The 17,197-nt window shown below is 41.2% G+C and overlaps 1 protein-coding gene across 1 annotated transcript in view; it reads left to right on the top strand.

Moving 5' to 3' along the window:
- Positions 1-2,115: 2,115 nt before the first annotated feature.
- Positions 2,116-17,197, top strand: part of tnk2b (tyrosine kinase, non-receptor, 2b) — a 26,111-nt gene continuing 11,029 nt past the window's right edge. The window contains 10 exon segments of the mRNA XM_025066060.1: positions 2,116-3,369; positions 10,854-11,031; positions 11,422-11,492; positions 13,525-13,782; positions 14,703-14,855; positions 15,470-15,633; positions 15,990-16,109; positions 16,271-16,397; positions 16,488-16,634; positions 16,809-16,903. Of these exon segments, the coding sequence (XP_024921828.1) occupies positions 3,289-3,369; positions 10,854-11,031; positions 11,422-11,492; positions 13,525-13,782; positions 14,703-14,855; positions 15,470-15,633; positions 15,990-16,109; positions 16,271-16,397; positions 16,488-16,634; positions 16,809-16,903 (1,394 nt within the window). The 5' untranslated portion in view covers positions 2,116-3,288.

A 17,197-nucleotide genomic window follows, 5' to 3' on the forward strand; every position in this document is an offset into this window, starting at 1 on the left:
TGATGGAGGCGCTGTCTGTCATTTCCTGGTGTATTGTATGTACCTCAGCTGGGGGTTGTCAGCATATTGGGTTTCCTGATTTAGTGACCTTGTAACAGGGTAACAGTCTGAGTTGTTAGGGTTGCAAGAACCTTTTCTTTTTTTCTTTTTTTTTTACTTGTGGAAAATAATCAAATTAAGTCGAATAGAATTGTCCAGATATTATTCCTTACACCAGGGGTCAGTGTTTCACCTCGTAGCGCAGATATTTGTGTATTCACATTGGTCAGACTTTTAAATGTTTTATTCATTGACTTGGAAGACAAGTTTGTCTTACTGCAATGTTTTATTACTGTGCGTCTTGGCGGTCTCTTGTAGAATACTTCTATAGTTTTTTTTTGTCAAAACAGTGAAGTCCTTGTCTACAACAATATCAAAATAATCAAATTAATTAGGGTATATATAATTAACTAATAACAAATAATTGCATTTAAATCACATATCAATATCAAGTGTGGGATCACATCCACCCCGGGTCGCGGGGGCAGCAATCTCCACGACCGCCATTATTATTATTATTATTATTATTATTATTATTATTATTATTAGGGTCGAAAGAGGAATGTTTAATTTAAAAATAGAAGAGAATTATTTTCTCTGGAAGTGGTACAGGAGTAGCAGATACTGGTACACAAGCGTAGAGAGCCCTCTAGCGGCCGTCAGTGTGAAAATAACAAGCGTGAAATTATATATTTTAATATGTAAGTCTTCGTTCTTCAAGAACTGTATGTTTATTTTATTATTGCATTTATTATTTTATTTTTCCATATTGCAGCGCACATCTGCTGCCTTTGGGTGCAGTAAATGCTTAATTGAATAATGTTTCAACAGGAAATGTACCTGGGTTCTTTCAAATTACTACATATGACGAATATGGGTCAAAAAAAAATATACCTTTTAACAAAATTTTTTTAAATTGCAAAGACATTCGTACAGGCTTTGGCCCAACTTTGGTTGGAACTGACTGGAATATGAGTTGTCGTAAAAACCGAGGCTTGCGCGTTTAGGATGCGTTTTGTGTCTTCAGCTTGATGTGGTTAAGATGTTTAGTCACTTTAGAATCCTTCTGTGTATCATAAATTATGTCGCAAATCGGCTCCAAAACCATCCCACCTACATGTCAGCTGCAGGATGCGAGAGAGTTGTACATTTTCGGATCTCTCTAGAGAGAAACTACGTTATTTAGGTTATCTCTGGTTATAGCTTACAAAAAAAACCAAAAAAAAAAACAGATGTGCAGCGACTGTTTCTTAGCCTTACCTTCACTCATAAACGTACATTATGCCTAAAACGTGACTGGCTTTTAGAGTAAAGGAATAACTTTAAAACCATTATGAACCCACGGACTGTAAACCACGACCTTATTAACTTTACGGCCCAGTGATTATATTTCCACTCTATGCACTCCACCTCAGTGGTGGACATCAAGGCTTTCAACCTGTTTCTGCTTAAAAGCTTACTGCTGCCCCCATAGTTGATCCACCAACAGTCGTAAAGGGACAGAAGAGACACAGGAGTCTGTCCTTTGGTCTATGAGGACTCTAAATAAACCGTTAGAGCATGTGTCAAACTCGAGGCCTGCGGGCAAAATGTGGCCCGACCCAGTCGTATTTGCTACTCTCTGTACTTAGAAAGCAGTTCAGTAGAAATGTTTCGTTCGACCGGCCGGTTATTCGGATCGGCAAATTTTCAGCAACGGGGCGGAAAACACATTTTTTTCCTAGCTTTGCGTTTGTTCTGCGTTGGAGAACTCACTCTCACAAGCTAATGCTAACGTGTATTTAGCTTGGAGGTACTAAACAATAAGCACAGAACACCAAGCTTACTACAACGGGGTCCTCGACGTTTGTTGGAATTTTGGTTCTACGGTGTGACTAGCTACATTTTCGCGGTGAGTCGGAAATGTATGGGAGATGGCATGTCGTAAATTTGGGGTGTTGAAGTTTGCAATTCTGTTGCGGTTGAAACGACATAAGGGAGAGACAGGATAAATGTAGGCTTCATAAAACTGGCCTGACATCAATAGGGCGAAAGAGATGTTCTAAAGGTGAACAAAAAGGAAAAAAGACTTTAAATTGACTTTTTTTCTTCTGTTTTTGGATCATGTCCTTTTAGCTCATAGGCAGATGGTCAGTATACCCTTTGCTGTAATGAGGTGATCACATATGGCAGCGTGACTGTGTGTTTTTGTCCCTCATAAGAGCTCTCCTACGCCTCTTGCCCTTCCCTCTCCACCCCCCCAACGTTGCCCATTGATGTCATTGGCCGCTACAATCGAGACTACTTCTGACTGGAACGCTGTGACCGCTGCACAATGAGAGGCGGATAGGGGATGGGTTGAACAGCCACGGGGATAAAGGAGGCGATCAATCACCGAACCGTTCAAGTGGGGCAACAATGTTGGCTCTAGGAGGATCACAGAAAGCAGGGTAAAGAAGGGAAAAGGAGAGAAAAAGGGAGCGAGTTGTAGCCAGCTAAATCTGTACCGGGATATCTTTTGATCTTTCTGATTTGTGGGAGAAATAAAGAAAAGAAGACAAATGGAGCTCGAAAAAATAAGCTGGATCTCATTGCTGTAACTCACTCTTGTGAGTGAGAGGTGTTAAACTGAATGGAGCGATGCCAAAAGTACAGAAATAGAAGGTCGGAGAGATATGAGGGAGAAAGAGAGAGAGAGTGAAGCAGAGAGGGAAGGACAGAGATGAAGAGCAGAGGTGAGGGTGGGCGATGTAGAGCGATCAAGCGACGCAACTATTGAGTGTGGAAGCTTTTAGTGCGCCATCGTATGGAAGGACGGAAATAGAACCTGACCCTGGCCGCAGCAGCGCCATGGACCACCACCAAGGGATTTCCTCACCTTCCGGAAGGACAAGAAACATCACAGAAAGAAATTGGAGATAAGGAAAAAAAACACAAAAATGATGGATTCAGGTGCCAGAGGAGTTCTCCTTTAAACTCTGTTACCACACAGACTCGTTGATGTGGTTATAAGGAACTCATTGTCTTGCCATTTTCAAGAATATGCTGACTGGGCCCTTTTCCGAGAAGCACAATGAAGGTGGGAGTTGTTGGAAGAACGCACTGGAGCTAGCAACACAACTCCGTGAATGACACCCAGATTAGTGGAGTCGTCTTCTACAGTAATCCGGACGACAGAGCGTCCGACTTAAGTGCCCGGCTTTACTCTGGGACAGCATAAGAACCGCAGCTGCAGCGATCTGAGCACCTCAAAGACACCTCAGCCCAAGGATGGGAGAGACGGCAGAGTACCAGAGGCTTCAGGAGAGCACGGAGCCTTGTTATCAAAGCCTGCCAGGTGATGATGAAGAGGTACGACTCTCGCTGACGCCATGACGACATTAGAACTGCTGGTACAAATGTCACGGGCTGGTGTAAAGGAGAACGGAACGTGTTACAAATACCTTTGTTTTTCGACTTCGGATTTATTTTGTTATTGCGAATAACAGTTATGCAGGGAATAATATTTGCACGTCTTTGAGCCAACGCTGAAAAGATAGAGACATTTGGTCACCAGGAACTTTATTGGTCCTGATTTTTTGCGGTATTTATGGTGTGTTCACATTTTATTTACCAGACCACTGAGTCTCCTACCTCTTCTTTTTTTTACTTTTATTACCAACTGGCTTCCTTTATGTTTCAGTACTGTACAGGGGGTCATTGACTTGCATTACATTTTTATTATTTATTAAGTGGGGCTGGCCCTTTTTGGGGGGGGGCTTGAGGGGCTTTGAATGGAATATAGCGTGCATATGGACATAAGTGTACCACCTCTGTAATGCATGAATGATAACAAGCCACTAGGTGGCAGCAACTCATACAGTGGTTTGTACAGATAAAAATATACACGTTATCAGGTTCTCCTGGTTCAGGTTCTGAGCTGTCAATCGGCTTTACATTGCGTATTTTTTCGTGTTTGCGATCGTGTCGGTGCCATTATGATTTTTTTTTTTTTTTTTTTTGATGAAATTGCTAACTATGTTTGCTTTTACTGCTATAGTCTGAATTCAGCTTCTGTCTTTGGTGAAAAGGGAGTCGCACAAACAAATCGTGCACAATTGCATGCTGCCACCATCCTCCCCATCCAGCCAGCCGCGCACACAGCAGCACTCAGTTATTGAATATGCAACAACTAGGTCATTGACAAATATATTCTGAATGAGGACAGTGACTAACATGGTGTTAGTGAGAGAAACTTTTTTTTTTTTAGATTTTTTTTTTGTCTATGTAGGCAGATGGCATTTTAATTGAAAAACAATTGTGCATTTCCTGCGTTTACTAATTGCTCAGTACACACTCTTGGTGTATAATGATAGACGTTGCATAGGGGGTATTTAAAAAAAAAAAAAAAGTATTTATCTGTGCCACAGCTTTAATGTCATGAATGGGGACTTTTCTCGTTTTCTCTGAGTTAAGCAGGATTAAAGCCAGCTGTCCTGCTTTCTGGATGCTTAATCTGATCAGTCTCTTGTCTGCAGTGGCAACCAGACTGATTACAGTGTGTGTAGTTAGCAGAGTCCCGTCCAATCGTGATGCGTTGGGGGGAAAACATTTACAGTACTTCTCCCGCTTATTCTGTCCTTTGTTGATCTCTGTAAATGAAGGACAAGCTTGGTTGACTGAAGAGGACACGGATGTTCCGCTTCGGCTGTAGACTCGCTGTCGGTGAGGGGATTTAAGTAAAGAATGAAACTAATGCAGGCAGCGGGTTCTTATCTGCGATCACATGGGATCGACGCATCACATGCATCGGCATCACGTGTCGCTGACATAGCTGTAATTGGAGACATCATGACATTTTGATTTTTCTATACCTTTCGCTCAACTCCTTCATTTTTTTACATGCATACTCCAAACCACTGATGATTGGATCTTCTGTATTCACTCAGCTACTGTATATAATGTGAATACATTCACATCCTGAATGCCTGGGTTTGTAACGCTACCGAATCGGGCCTTAATTTGTGTGTCTTTGTGCTGATGATAGACCTCACACAGAGCTTTGTTCTTCATCAACCTCGTCAACCAGTCACTCTCTAATTCGATGTCAGTTTGTGGTCAATTAGCTACTGTGTCACAAAACCCGGCATGGGTATGTGAATGAGCTGTGTGTACGTGATGGAGAGGAGAGATGAGATGAGATAGGAGATGGAGGCCAGACGTTATGGCCTACAGATGTCGCCTTACTGTCAGAGTGAGGATCTGGGCAAGGCGGATAAATAAGGGTAGTTTAGTATAATATGTATAACCACGATGTTCAGCGGACATTTTTTTAAATCGTCCAAATATGTGTAGAAGGTCGTAGAAGGTCGTAATTGATAGATAGGAAGGTAGATAGATAGATACGGATACCTGCTTTGTTGTACCGTATAAATTCTTTTCAGGTATTTACCTCGTAGTAAAGACCATGTGTAGAGTAAATAAACAGACACCTGATACTTACAGTATGTCCGGTATGTACAGTATGCCCCGTGTTAACTAACAAATGTGACGAATAAAGTAACCGGTGAAGCTGCCCTTGATCTTAGTGTTAGTTTTGCTTGCCTTATCGCTTCATCGGTGAAGGTGGCAGCTGGTGAAGTTGCCCTTGATCTTAGTGTTAGTTATCGCTTCATCGGTGAAGGTGGCAGCTGGTAAAGCAAGATTTGGTTTTCCAGCCAGATTAGGGTTAGGGTTAGCATTTCTGTAGAACTCTGAAGTCTCCCTCATGCTATTTTGTTTTCCCCCTCTAGCAGCTTCCCTCTTTCACTCCTTCCTGCTCTCCCTCTTACTGGGCCTGGCCAAGTCATTTTCTCCTATATTTGGTTGTGCCTTCTATTTCCTGCCTTTTAAATCTCACAAATGTTATCTCTGTCTGCCACCCTACTGACCAAACAAACTATACCGGGCTATTTTCAGAGCCCCAAAGTGATAGCATACTCCCCTTATCACCTGTTACTGTACAACATGTATTTGACATTTGCCATCGCTCTCTTTTCATTGATCAACAATCGATCAAAATATATCATCCGTTTTGGCGCAATGTAGATTCAAATGTTTTGATGTAGATTCAAATGTTTTGCCTTTGCTTCCGACTTGAATGTCTTTCTTGCCGTCTTCTCTCCTTTGCTTCCGACTTGAATGTCTTTCTAGAGGTGATGGGGAATATGGGAATTTTCATGAAGCATTCTGACTTTAATTAAAGAAAGGGTCCACACGTGGTGCTGCGTTGAAGGGTTCTGTTGGTTTGGTATGTCGCTTTGGTTTGAGTTCACTTCAAGGCTTTTTTTTAAAAAAAAAATTTTACTTAGAGTTTCTAGTAAAACCAAAATTGCATGCAAAATACCAATATGACGTTGTAATTTAATTTGGATCCTATACGTATGTATTTCATTGACCGATTCAGTGCTTCAAGTGTGTGCCTATCCGTATGTGTTGGGGGGAGTTGCATCACAGGAAACAACCTCTCCTTCCTCCAGCTGAATGTAACCCTTTGGCCCTTGATCAAATGCTTCTCTGGCCCCGAATACCATGAAGCCTCTGTCCTCTGCACCACGCACGGCTTTGCACTACATGAACTGTCTCGCTGCCTGCAGAAGCCTCTAGGAATAGGGCACAACAGAGAGGGTTGGAGGGTATAGACGAGAAGCGAAACCAACCAACGTAGACCCGAAGGATATTATTGTTCTTTAAAAGCAGCCAGACGTACTGTTTATCTTGTAATCTAAAATGGGAAACCGGAGACGCTCCACTCTCTGTGGCACCCGCTCTCTGCTGTCTGACCAACTGTCAAGCTGTTCAATTGGGGAGAACGCTTACCTATTTTTAGCCCCACGCTTGATGAAAAATGGAAACGCAAACAGACAGAAGCTGCACGCGCAAGACAGAGTCAGACAGTAAAAGACCCAGGCGCGAGAGACAGGGGGGGGGAGAGGAAGAAGGAGCCGGGGCAAAAAGAGGAGTGACTTATTTGTGAAGTTCTCCCAAGTTTAAATCACTGGGTCACAGCTCTCGGCGGAGGAAACATGTCTAGGTCTGGGATAACTGAGAGATTTTTAACGCTACGATACACAGTTATTTGCAATTACCCGGCAGGCTTTTTTTCATCTCTGAGTTCTCTGTAAATTCATTTTGCTTTACTGAGAGAGCCTTGACTTTGTGAGAGAGCCGATGGTGAGAAAGGGGCTTACAGAAGGATTGTGCCCCGCCATGGAATGTTGCAGAACTCTGGACAGAATCGTAGGAAGTTTTTCTTCCCCCTCTTTGCAGGGTTTGCAGCTCTGAGTCTGGATTCAAGGAATGTGTGCACTTCTTAGAATTTCCTCAGAGACTGGGAATGTCCAACTGGGAGCACTGTAGCTCTGGTAATGTTTTGGAGAACTAAAAATCAGCTCTGGGCATTTAAACGTGCACACAGAAAAAAAAAAAATATATATATATTTTTTTTTTTTCTTTTTTACACTTACAATCCATCCAACCATCTAGAAATCCAGAATGCGGCGCTTTGACAAGCTGAAAAAGTCATTCCCATTCCTGGCACACTTTCATGTGTACCAAGTAAGTCTGCTGTTTGCTGTTTGTTTTTCCTCTGCTTCGAAATAAGATTTACTCATTGGTAGATGGGCTAAATGCTGCGGTTTACTGCGTTAAGGATCATGTGGGTTTTCTCCAAATGTTTTGTACATACCATTTGTACCGCCCGGCACATTATTTTTGGACGCTTTATACTTGAAGCGGACAGAGGCAGTCCCTCAGGGTCCGCTTGGAGGATTGTTGTTATTGTAACAGGATGTTAGAGCAGAACAGATTCAGGACATGGTGTGTGTGTGTGTGTGTGTTTTTTCTTGTACCATGAGGAATGAGTTTAGGCCAGTGGCATTTCTCAGTAGGTTGTTGTTTTTTTTTTTAAACTCCTACACGTCTAGTTGCCCTCTTTTTGGCGTAGCTTATAAGAATGTCTCACACGGCACATATATACATTCAATTGATGGGGATAATGTCAGTAAAATGTCACTGAGTAAAACCATAAAGATCACGTAGATCACATGTTAAACCTAAGGCCCGGGGGCCAAATGGGGCCCGCCGGGTCATTTTGTATGGCCTGGGGGAGCTTTAAAAAAAAAAAATTTAATAAAGTCCATTCAGCGTAGTTAACCTGGTAAATTAAGAGTTTTTTTTGTATGACAATGAATAATATTTGTGACTTGAATAAGTAATAATCAATTTCAGAAATTTTTATTACTATGGAGTAGTTACATTTCTACAGCCTTCCACTTATAACCGGCCCTTCAAGGGGAACGGTATTGCTAACAAGGCCCCCTAGTGAAAATGAGTTTGACAGCCCTGTTGTAGATGGTTTATAATACAGTTCAACAAATCATACTATTCAGGGTTTATTGATAACCTTTTACCCAGTGGGCCTTTGCTGTTCATGATCGATAGCCCTTATCGATGAAGTTGTTATTCTTGTTGAGTTCGGTGAGCGTCAATAAAATGCGTTCCTAGCTTCTTTGCCCGGAGGAAGAAGAGTCTTCATTTGCTATTCTAAATATTTCTTCACTATACCATACAGAGCTTATGTAGTAGGGGGTTTGTGTTTCTCACACACACACACACACACACACACGTCACAGTCCTGTCGGATATATACAATAATCTTCTGACGCAAGCCCATTCCTGTAACTTCTAGTCCAGGGGCTGTTTAAAGGCTTTTGCATTTTTCATCATCTTCTCAGATCACAATACTGTCATGTGGTCTAATGGTACACATGGTATATACGTTTATTCTTTACAAACGCAAAATACCATTAATTTAGCTTTTTTTTAAAAAAATGTAACCATTTCAGTTAATGTCTATTTCTCAGTAACTGACCGAGAAGTAATTTGGTCCAGAGGAGCTTTGTTTTGACCCTCGTATCTCATTTATGACAGTGTTGTGGAGAAACGCCCGACAGGAAGCCGAGTTGCGTCTTTGGCACCATCCGGTGAAGTAACACTTACTTGTTGACTTCTAGAGAAGATCAAATTCGGAAGCCGCGGTTTTAGAGGTTCAGTGGACCAACACTCGGACATGTTTTTCAGGATTTCTACCAAAATATATATCCAAATGTCAACGACGGGGGGGAGAAACTCAAGATGTGAACTGTACTTAACCTGAACTGCGGCTCAAATAAGCATGCCGCGTGGAAGGAGAGCCGAGCACATACTGTATCAAACCAGCCACACAGACTGTGTGGTGTCGTCTTTCGGAGGGGGATAACGGTCAGGCATGATGCAGCGAAATGCAAAATATGGCAATGGATTCAAATGACTGCTGCTGTACCTAATCCTAGAACAAGGCATTTACTAGCTTACTGTGTTACCTCGGGTTATCTGTACTCCTTGCGTCCTTTAATCGGAGATGAGATATTTGTCTGACACTAAAGAATGTTTAACCTGTCCGTTCAAAGAGGCAAAACTATTATTACTCCACCATTATTTGGCTTTGTACTAGGGTAACAGAATTCACCCTCTTGGGACTCGTTCTGAAAATACAATCTCCAACAATTGGCCCTCGCATTCTCTATTTCTTGCCTTCCGTTAAAAAAAAAACTCCTCATAGGAAGTGCCCTCTAATCAAGCCCACCAAAGATTTTTGCCGCAGAGAGCAAGATTCGACCCCTGTGACATTTTCCTCTGGCCCTCGTAACGTTGCTTCTGCCAGCACAGGAAGTTCTTCATTCGCTGTCCAATTACCCCTGAGTGAACTGACCCAATGCCCCCCCAGAACGTCCACGTCCTGCCAAGATCAACAGATGTGGAGCTTGAGCAATTTCGTGTGGATTTAGGTTCGCGCAGATGCCTCGAATTCCCTTGTGAGAGCAGATTTAAAGAGTTTTAAAAAGGGATAATTAGTATTTGTTTTTTTTTTTTGATAGTTTGACTTACAAATTGCTAATATTTTTTTGTGAGGTGTAATTCATTTTAGCTGGTTACAAAAGGTAGGACAGTGGTGGATGGATGATATGTGAAGCTGAAAGGCTGTGTTTTGATAAGAAGATTAATGGTCTGGCTCGGTTAAGTACGGCTATATATATTTTCTGCTCAGAATGTTTGGGAGTCGACCATTTTTCACATCTTTTTTTTTTTTTTACCCTCCTGTGCCTGAAATGTGTCTGCAGAAAGAAAGCTTTTGTTTCCGCTGCCAAAAAAACCTTGTGCTTCTGATCTACCGATCGTATTTGATGTTATGTGAAAACAGTTGTAAAATTTGGTCTGCTGCCTAGTTGTCTCTGTCTACATCAGTGGTTCCCAAACCTCTTTTGCTGGGCCCCCAACCTTAAAAAAAAGGGGCAAACATTTTTTTGTTTTCCGACTTGTTTATTTCAAACATTTTAAATGTAACTGTTTTTACGCACCATAATCTTTTATCATTTTATGCTAGCAATGCCAACTTTGGTCAGTTGGCAGGAGTGAGATTTTGTGGCGGACGGTGCTACTGTTGCTTCGAGCAGATCGAACGGCCAACAGCAAAAACGAGAGGGAGAATTCCAAATAATGGCCACCTTTACAATACTTTTTCACCGCCTTCAACCAGTTTGTTTTTTTGCCAGTCTCTTGTTAAGCACTTACGACATTGGACAATATGCTGCGTTACGTTTTATTCATTAACTCCATCCGCGTCCCCGCAACAGTAGCACTGCGCCCGCCCCAGATAGCGCGCTCCCCACTTTGGGAACCTCTGGTCTGGCAATTTCTTTGAAACAAAGCTTGACTAAATAATCAAGAGTAAGTACGCATTAGTAATTGTTTTCTGTGTGTGTTCTTGTCACCTGCAGAAACTGGGCAGTAGCATGCAGTGTGAGGAGGGAACAGAATGGCTGATGGAGCTGCTGATGGAAGTGCAGTTGCAGCAGTACTTCCTGAAGATCAGAGACGACCTCAACGTGACCCGCCTGTCCCACTTTGATTACGTCAAGAATGAAGACTTGGAGAAGATCGGCATGGGTCGACCTGGTAAGACATTGCTGCAACAGGGATGTTGATCTGTGCTCCCTTTAGTTTGACCCCCATCTCTCTAATTGAGGTTATTTTTTTTTAAATGTCCTTTATCTTTATCTGTTGTATTTTTATATATATATATTATATATTTTGCTATATATAATATATCTATATATTATAGCTATATCTGTCACCTCAAGTATTCTTCCAGTTAGATAGAGCAATGACTCAAAACATGAGTCAACAAGCTGATTTTTTTTTTCTTTTTTTGTGATACAAGGTATGTTGTCACAACATTTAAGAGTAATGACTTAAAACATGAGTCGACAAGCTGATTTTTTTTTTCTTTTTTGTAATACAAGGTATGTTGTCACAACATTTAACTCTTTGTGTCTTCTTCTAAAGGACGGAGACGGCTGTGGGAAGCAGTGAAAGGAAGAAAAGCCATGTGCAAACGCAAGTCCTGGATGAGCAAGGTAGGCTATAAAGTAACAGGCTCCGGCTGTCAAACAATAATTTTTAGCCATGGATCGCAATTAAGCATTTTTAATCGTGGTGAAGATGAATGACGATAAAACAATGTTAAATATGACTAAATATTTTTTTATGTGTATTGCTGGAACAGAAAGACAAGCTAATATATGTATTTCTGTTTCGCAACTACTTGTCATTTGTTAACGTGGAAAAATAGCAAGAAAAACATGCAGAAGTGTAACTCAAAGTTTAGCTTTGTAGAGTTGGCGTATTGAAGTCGTTACTGTGCATCTTGACAGGTTAAGAGTTTCTTTCAAAACTTCAGTGAAGTCTTTCCCCTTAACAATATTAATCAGGCTACAATACCAGCTACAGGCTAAGACTTACTTACTTACTGAGTGAGGCTAGCACAGGCGTGGGCTAACTTTTTGACTCACGGGCCACAATTGTCCTAAAATTGAAATTGCAGATAGATGCAGATACAGTAATACAGTTTATTTTTAAATGACAAATGACAGAGCAGCTCTCTGTCATTTAAAGTCCTCAGTCTGGTGTCATTGTCTGGTTTAACCGAGACATTCTCGGGCGACGGGCAGAAGAGGATACAGGCCCATGTGATTCCTTTGTTTGCTGCGCGAAGTCTGTCAGTGTTTCTGACAGATGTGTGAAACATTCGCTCGGAGAGAACCCGCTCGCATGAGGCTGAGCAGCACGTCCGCATTAAGACACCAGTAAACACATAAACACGGGTCAAGTCACAAGAGCTGGTGACACAGATTTGGACCGCGATGTCTTCACGGAACTGCGGCTTACCGGCGAGTGAAGTTTCTTACGCGCATGACGCAACCCGTAGAAAACTAAAACAAACACACACTTGTGTGTGTGTGTGTGTTTGTGTGAGTAGAGAATTTAGAGGCTCCTATTTGAAACCCACTTACCACATAGTGACCACTGAGGTGGTGTTTTTAAAATGGTCTGCAGATTATGTCATGTCTGGTCCAGTGCGAATGTGAAACCGCACACCCTCGACTACTGTTTATATCTGGCAAGTCAAATATGTTTGGCACAGTGTGTGAAACACACAGTGAAACCTATTTGGTTTTACTCAACTTCCTCCCCCCTCTGAATACACGTCTGAATACTGACCTTTGTTCATTATGCTTTGTGTCAATATGTTTTTGCTCAACAAACAAGAACTTCATTTTGAGAAGCCTATGATTGAGACGCTTTGCCGTCTGTTTTCACAGCATCGTGTCCATAGTGTCCACAGTACTTGGCTCTTTAATTTTTTTTAAAAAAATTTTTAATTTGGACATTTTAATACTTAACTGCAGTAAATGAATCAAAACAAAAAAAATTTTTTTTAATTTGGACATTTTTATACTTAACTGCAGTAAATGAATCAAAACTCTCTGAATGACACTTAAACTTACGCTGATTTGTTGGTGTAATCGTTGTCAGTAATTGATATGTCATTTAAGCAGACTGCCGTGAATTTATTTCCAATCTTATTTCCAGTCTGCACGTTGTTGCCTGTGCTTTGTCTGTCAGTACAATTCAGACATTGTGTGGATTAGTTTAAGGTAGAGAATGTAAAAAAAAAAAATTTGGAAATCTCATAAAATCATAAAAAGAGCAGCTGTTAAAGTTTCAGTCTTTTAAACGAGCATCTGGTATTTTTTTTCTGTACACACCCACACTCAATGGTCTAGTGTTTCCAGAGTACAAAACCTCCAGACATCTGCAGATAGCAGATACCACAGTGTAAAGTCGAGCCAAATCAAGTTTATTTATCTATCTGTCTGTCTGTCTATTTATCTATCTAGCTAGCTAGCTATTCGCTAACATTGACGGAAACACAATTGTGCTTCTTCGCGACTTGGACAGTGAATTTAAAATGATTATTTTTGGCTCAGCCAGCAGTGTGTGAATGCTCATAAATGAGGATGTATGTTACTGTGCTGTGAGAATGCACTTATCCCTTAGAAAAAAAGCGAGAAAAATAATCGAATCATATCTACCCTTCTTCTCCAGGTGTTCAGTGCTAAGCGTCTAGATGGAGGAGATTTCCCTCAGCAGGGACAGCTAGCCTCCTCTTTTCGAAAACTTTCCCCAACACCGCCCCTCTCCCTGGGAGATGCAGTCTTGTCCCCTCAGACGGGTAGTGAAGGACAGCAGCAGGCTCTGACTTGCCTCATCCTGGAAAAGGACTTGACGCTCTTTGAGAAGCTGGGGGACGGATCGTTTGGAGTTGTCAAGAGAGGAGAGTGGTTGACACCAGCAGGGAGAGTGGTGAGAACTGTTCTTATCTAAATCCAAGTTTCTTAACTGGTATTTAAAAAAAATGATTCATGACTACATTGAATGGTACATCAAATTATTGTTGCTCTTTTTTAGTTTTGTGCTAAGATTAACCTGAAGTGTTATCATGGTCCATTGATTAGAAATACGACTGCAAAACGTGACAAATCACTCATTATTGTTTAATGTCAAAATTTACCATAGCTATAAATACTGTATTTTCTGGACTATAAGTCACACTTTTAAAATATATAATTTCAAATTTGTTCATTGTTTTCACACGGACAACCACAAGAGGGCACTGTAGGCTTGTGTAAATTAATATATATAAATTCACATGTTCATTGTTTTCACATGGACAACCACTAGAGGGCATTGTAGGATTGTGTACCAGCATTTTCTACCCGTGTACCACTGAAAATGTACGTTTTTTTCACACTGACAGCCACTAGAGAGCACTCATACACCGGAGTGACTTATAGTCCTGAAAATACGATAATCTGAAAACAGATAGAGGTAAATATTTGATGCCGGTCGCCGAACCGTCCAATCTTTACTTAACTTAAGTGTCCGGCCCCCAAGATGTCTGTCCAGAAGAAATTAATTTTGAAAGAAAATGTTGACCTTAGAATGAACCGTCCAATCAGGCATGTGACTGGATTCCAAAGTAAACATCAAAAAATAATCATGCACAAAAATTGGTTTTTTAACTCATTTTACTTAAGTGTCCGGCTCCCAAGATGTATGTCCAGAAGAAATTCATTTTGAAAGAAAATGTTAACCTTAGAAAAATATTTTTTTTGTTCGCCATTAGTAATGACTGGTATATGGTATATGTATTTGAGTTTCTACAAAAAAAATGTAGCTTAAATTAAAAAGTTGTATTATATTAAATAACCCTATTTTTACAGGTAAATGTAGCCGTCAAGTGTCTGAAGACTGATGTCCTCAGCCAACCTGATGCTCTGGAAGACTTCATCTGTGAGGTCAACGCTATGCACTCCCTGGACCACCAGAACCTCATTCGTCTCTACGGTGTGGTGCTCACACACCCGATGAAGATGGTAGTGGACACGCAGAAACTCATCCACTTAGCTTAGGCGTTGTCCTCACAATTGTCCTAAAATTTGACAGATTGCAATTGCATGTAAAAGTCATGCATAAAGGCTTAAACAAAAATTATTTTTTTCTCCACCATCTATTGGGGAAACGTAGGTATTGCAGGGAAAAGGCAGAAGTGTAATCACAATGCCAACTATATAAATAAATAATATATTTTGGAAAAGTTCGGCAGGCCGGATTAGAAAGCTGAATGGGCCGCATCCGGCCCCCGGGCCTTAGTTTGCCCATGCCTGCCATGAGTGATCGATGGAGGCTTTGAGCCACCCATGTATTTAATAATAATTTGATTTAATGTTCCCACACTACAACAGGCTGCCACTGGGTGGCGCCAAATATGTGGTTTCTCTGGAAATCAAACCCAGTAGTCTCTGCTTGATGTTTCTTGAGTTTTTCCTGAACTAAATGTATCAATTAAAAAAATGCATTAGTTGCATTACTAGCATACACTTATACATATTTAAATTTCTGTTAGTGTCTATTTCCCTTTTTTTTTTTATCCATATTTTAAATATGACAATTTTATTTGATCCCCTTCATCTCTCTCCGTGTCCTGAAGGTGACAGAGTTGGCTCCCCTGGGATCGCTGCTGTGTCGGCTCCGACGTGTTCACCCTCAGGGTCCAGTGTTGATCCATACCCTTTGCCAGTATGCCGTACAGGTGGCCTGCGGTATGGCCTACCTGGAGCAGAGGAGGTTCATTCACCGAGACTTAGCTGCCAGGTAAAAAAGTGCTCCCCACTGATGACTTTTTAGGACGGCCGAACCAGAAGTTAGTATTGCCTTTTAGGGGCTATTTTTTACTGATATTTTTTAAAAATGTATGTATCCACCTCCTTTTGTGCTCCACCCAAACATTCGCAGACCATTATGGCCAGTTGGCACTCAGAAAAAAAAAAAAATGACTCATTCGACATCATACTGTGCAGGGTGGTCCTGGTTTTTGGCTAAATAGGTTTGTTTTATAGACATCAAATGTGTAGGAAAAAAAAGTTCTTTGACCTTTCAGTATTTGGTTTTATTTTCATAGTTACTATGTAAAACATAAAATACATGGCCATGTTTTTTTTTTTTTTCAGGAATATTCTTTTGGCATCAGCTCAGACAGTGAAGATTGGTGACTTTGGCCTGATGAGGGCGCTGCCCAACAATCATGAGCACTACGTTATGCAGGAGCACCGCAAGGTCCCTTTTGCATGGTGGGTGGATTGAAAAACAAAATGATTTTTGTTTGTGAAAATGTCCTGGTAGAAAACTTTACACACCTTTGGATGATTTTTGTTTGTTAAAAATGTCCTGGTAGAAAACTTTACACAGAGAAATCTCGCTGGTAAAAGCATTACTTAGTTTTTATTTTTAGGTGTGCTCCAGAGAGTCTGAAGACCAGAACCTTCTCCCATGCTACAGATACATGGATGTTTGGAGTCACACTCTGGGAGATGTTCACACAAGGTCAGGAACCTTGGGTGGGTCTTAATGGAAGCCAGGTAAATATATATACGAGAACATTAATGAGAATTGACGAAAATGAACAAATAGTGTTGAGTACACATTGGGTTTTTTTTTTTCTTTTCCAGATTCTACACAAGCTAGATAAGGAGGGCGAACGACTCCCGAAGCCTGAGGACTGTCCACAGGACGTCTATAATGTCATGTCACAGTGTTGGGCTCAGAAACCAGAAGATAGACCTACGTTTGTCGCCCTCAGAGAGTTCTTACTCGAGGTAGGTGGAAAGAAAACGTACTGGTTAATAGCGAACGATCTCTTGCTGCTTGAGAGGCGTCTCAAGGTCCGGTTGGTGGACCGGTACGGCACGGGAAACAAGAAATCACCGAGTGTATAATTAAACGAAATATGTAGACACTTCACTAAGACTTGTTTTGTTGCTGTATTTCAGACAATGGCCACAGACATGTGTGCCCTGCAGGACTTTTCTGAAGCTGACAAATTGCTGATCCAAGTCAATGACGTCATTACCATCATCGAGGGCAGGTGAGTACCTTGAGTATAAGTTTGAGGCTAGGTCGGGCGTGGGCAGATTTTGTTTGAGTCGCGAAAGTTTAACAGTCAGGAGCAGATAGGTAGAGCGTTGATCTGAGATAATCGACATGTAAAAGTCAAGCTCAAAGGGTTAAAATGCTAAAATGCTTTTAGTAATAAATGTGGGTATTTCCTGACTGGGTCCAGTAAAAGTGTTCTGGTGCCAATTTATAAAAAGGGTGATGCACAGAGTTGTAACAACTACAGAGGGATAAAGTTGATGAGCCATACAATGAAGATTTGGGA

This window comes from Cynoglossus semilaevis, chromosome 20 (assembly GCF_000523025.1).
Source record: "Cynoglossus semilaevis isolate Cse_v1.0 chromosome 20, Cse_v1.0, whole genome shotgun sequence".
NCBI classification, from domain to species: Eukaryota; Metazoa; Chordata; class Actinopteri; order Pleuronectiformes; family Cynoglossidae; genus Cynoglossus; species Cynoglossus semilaevis.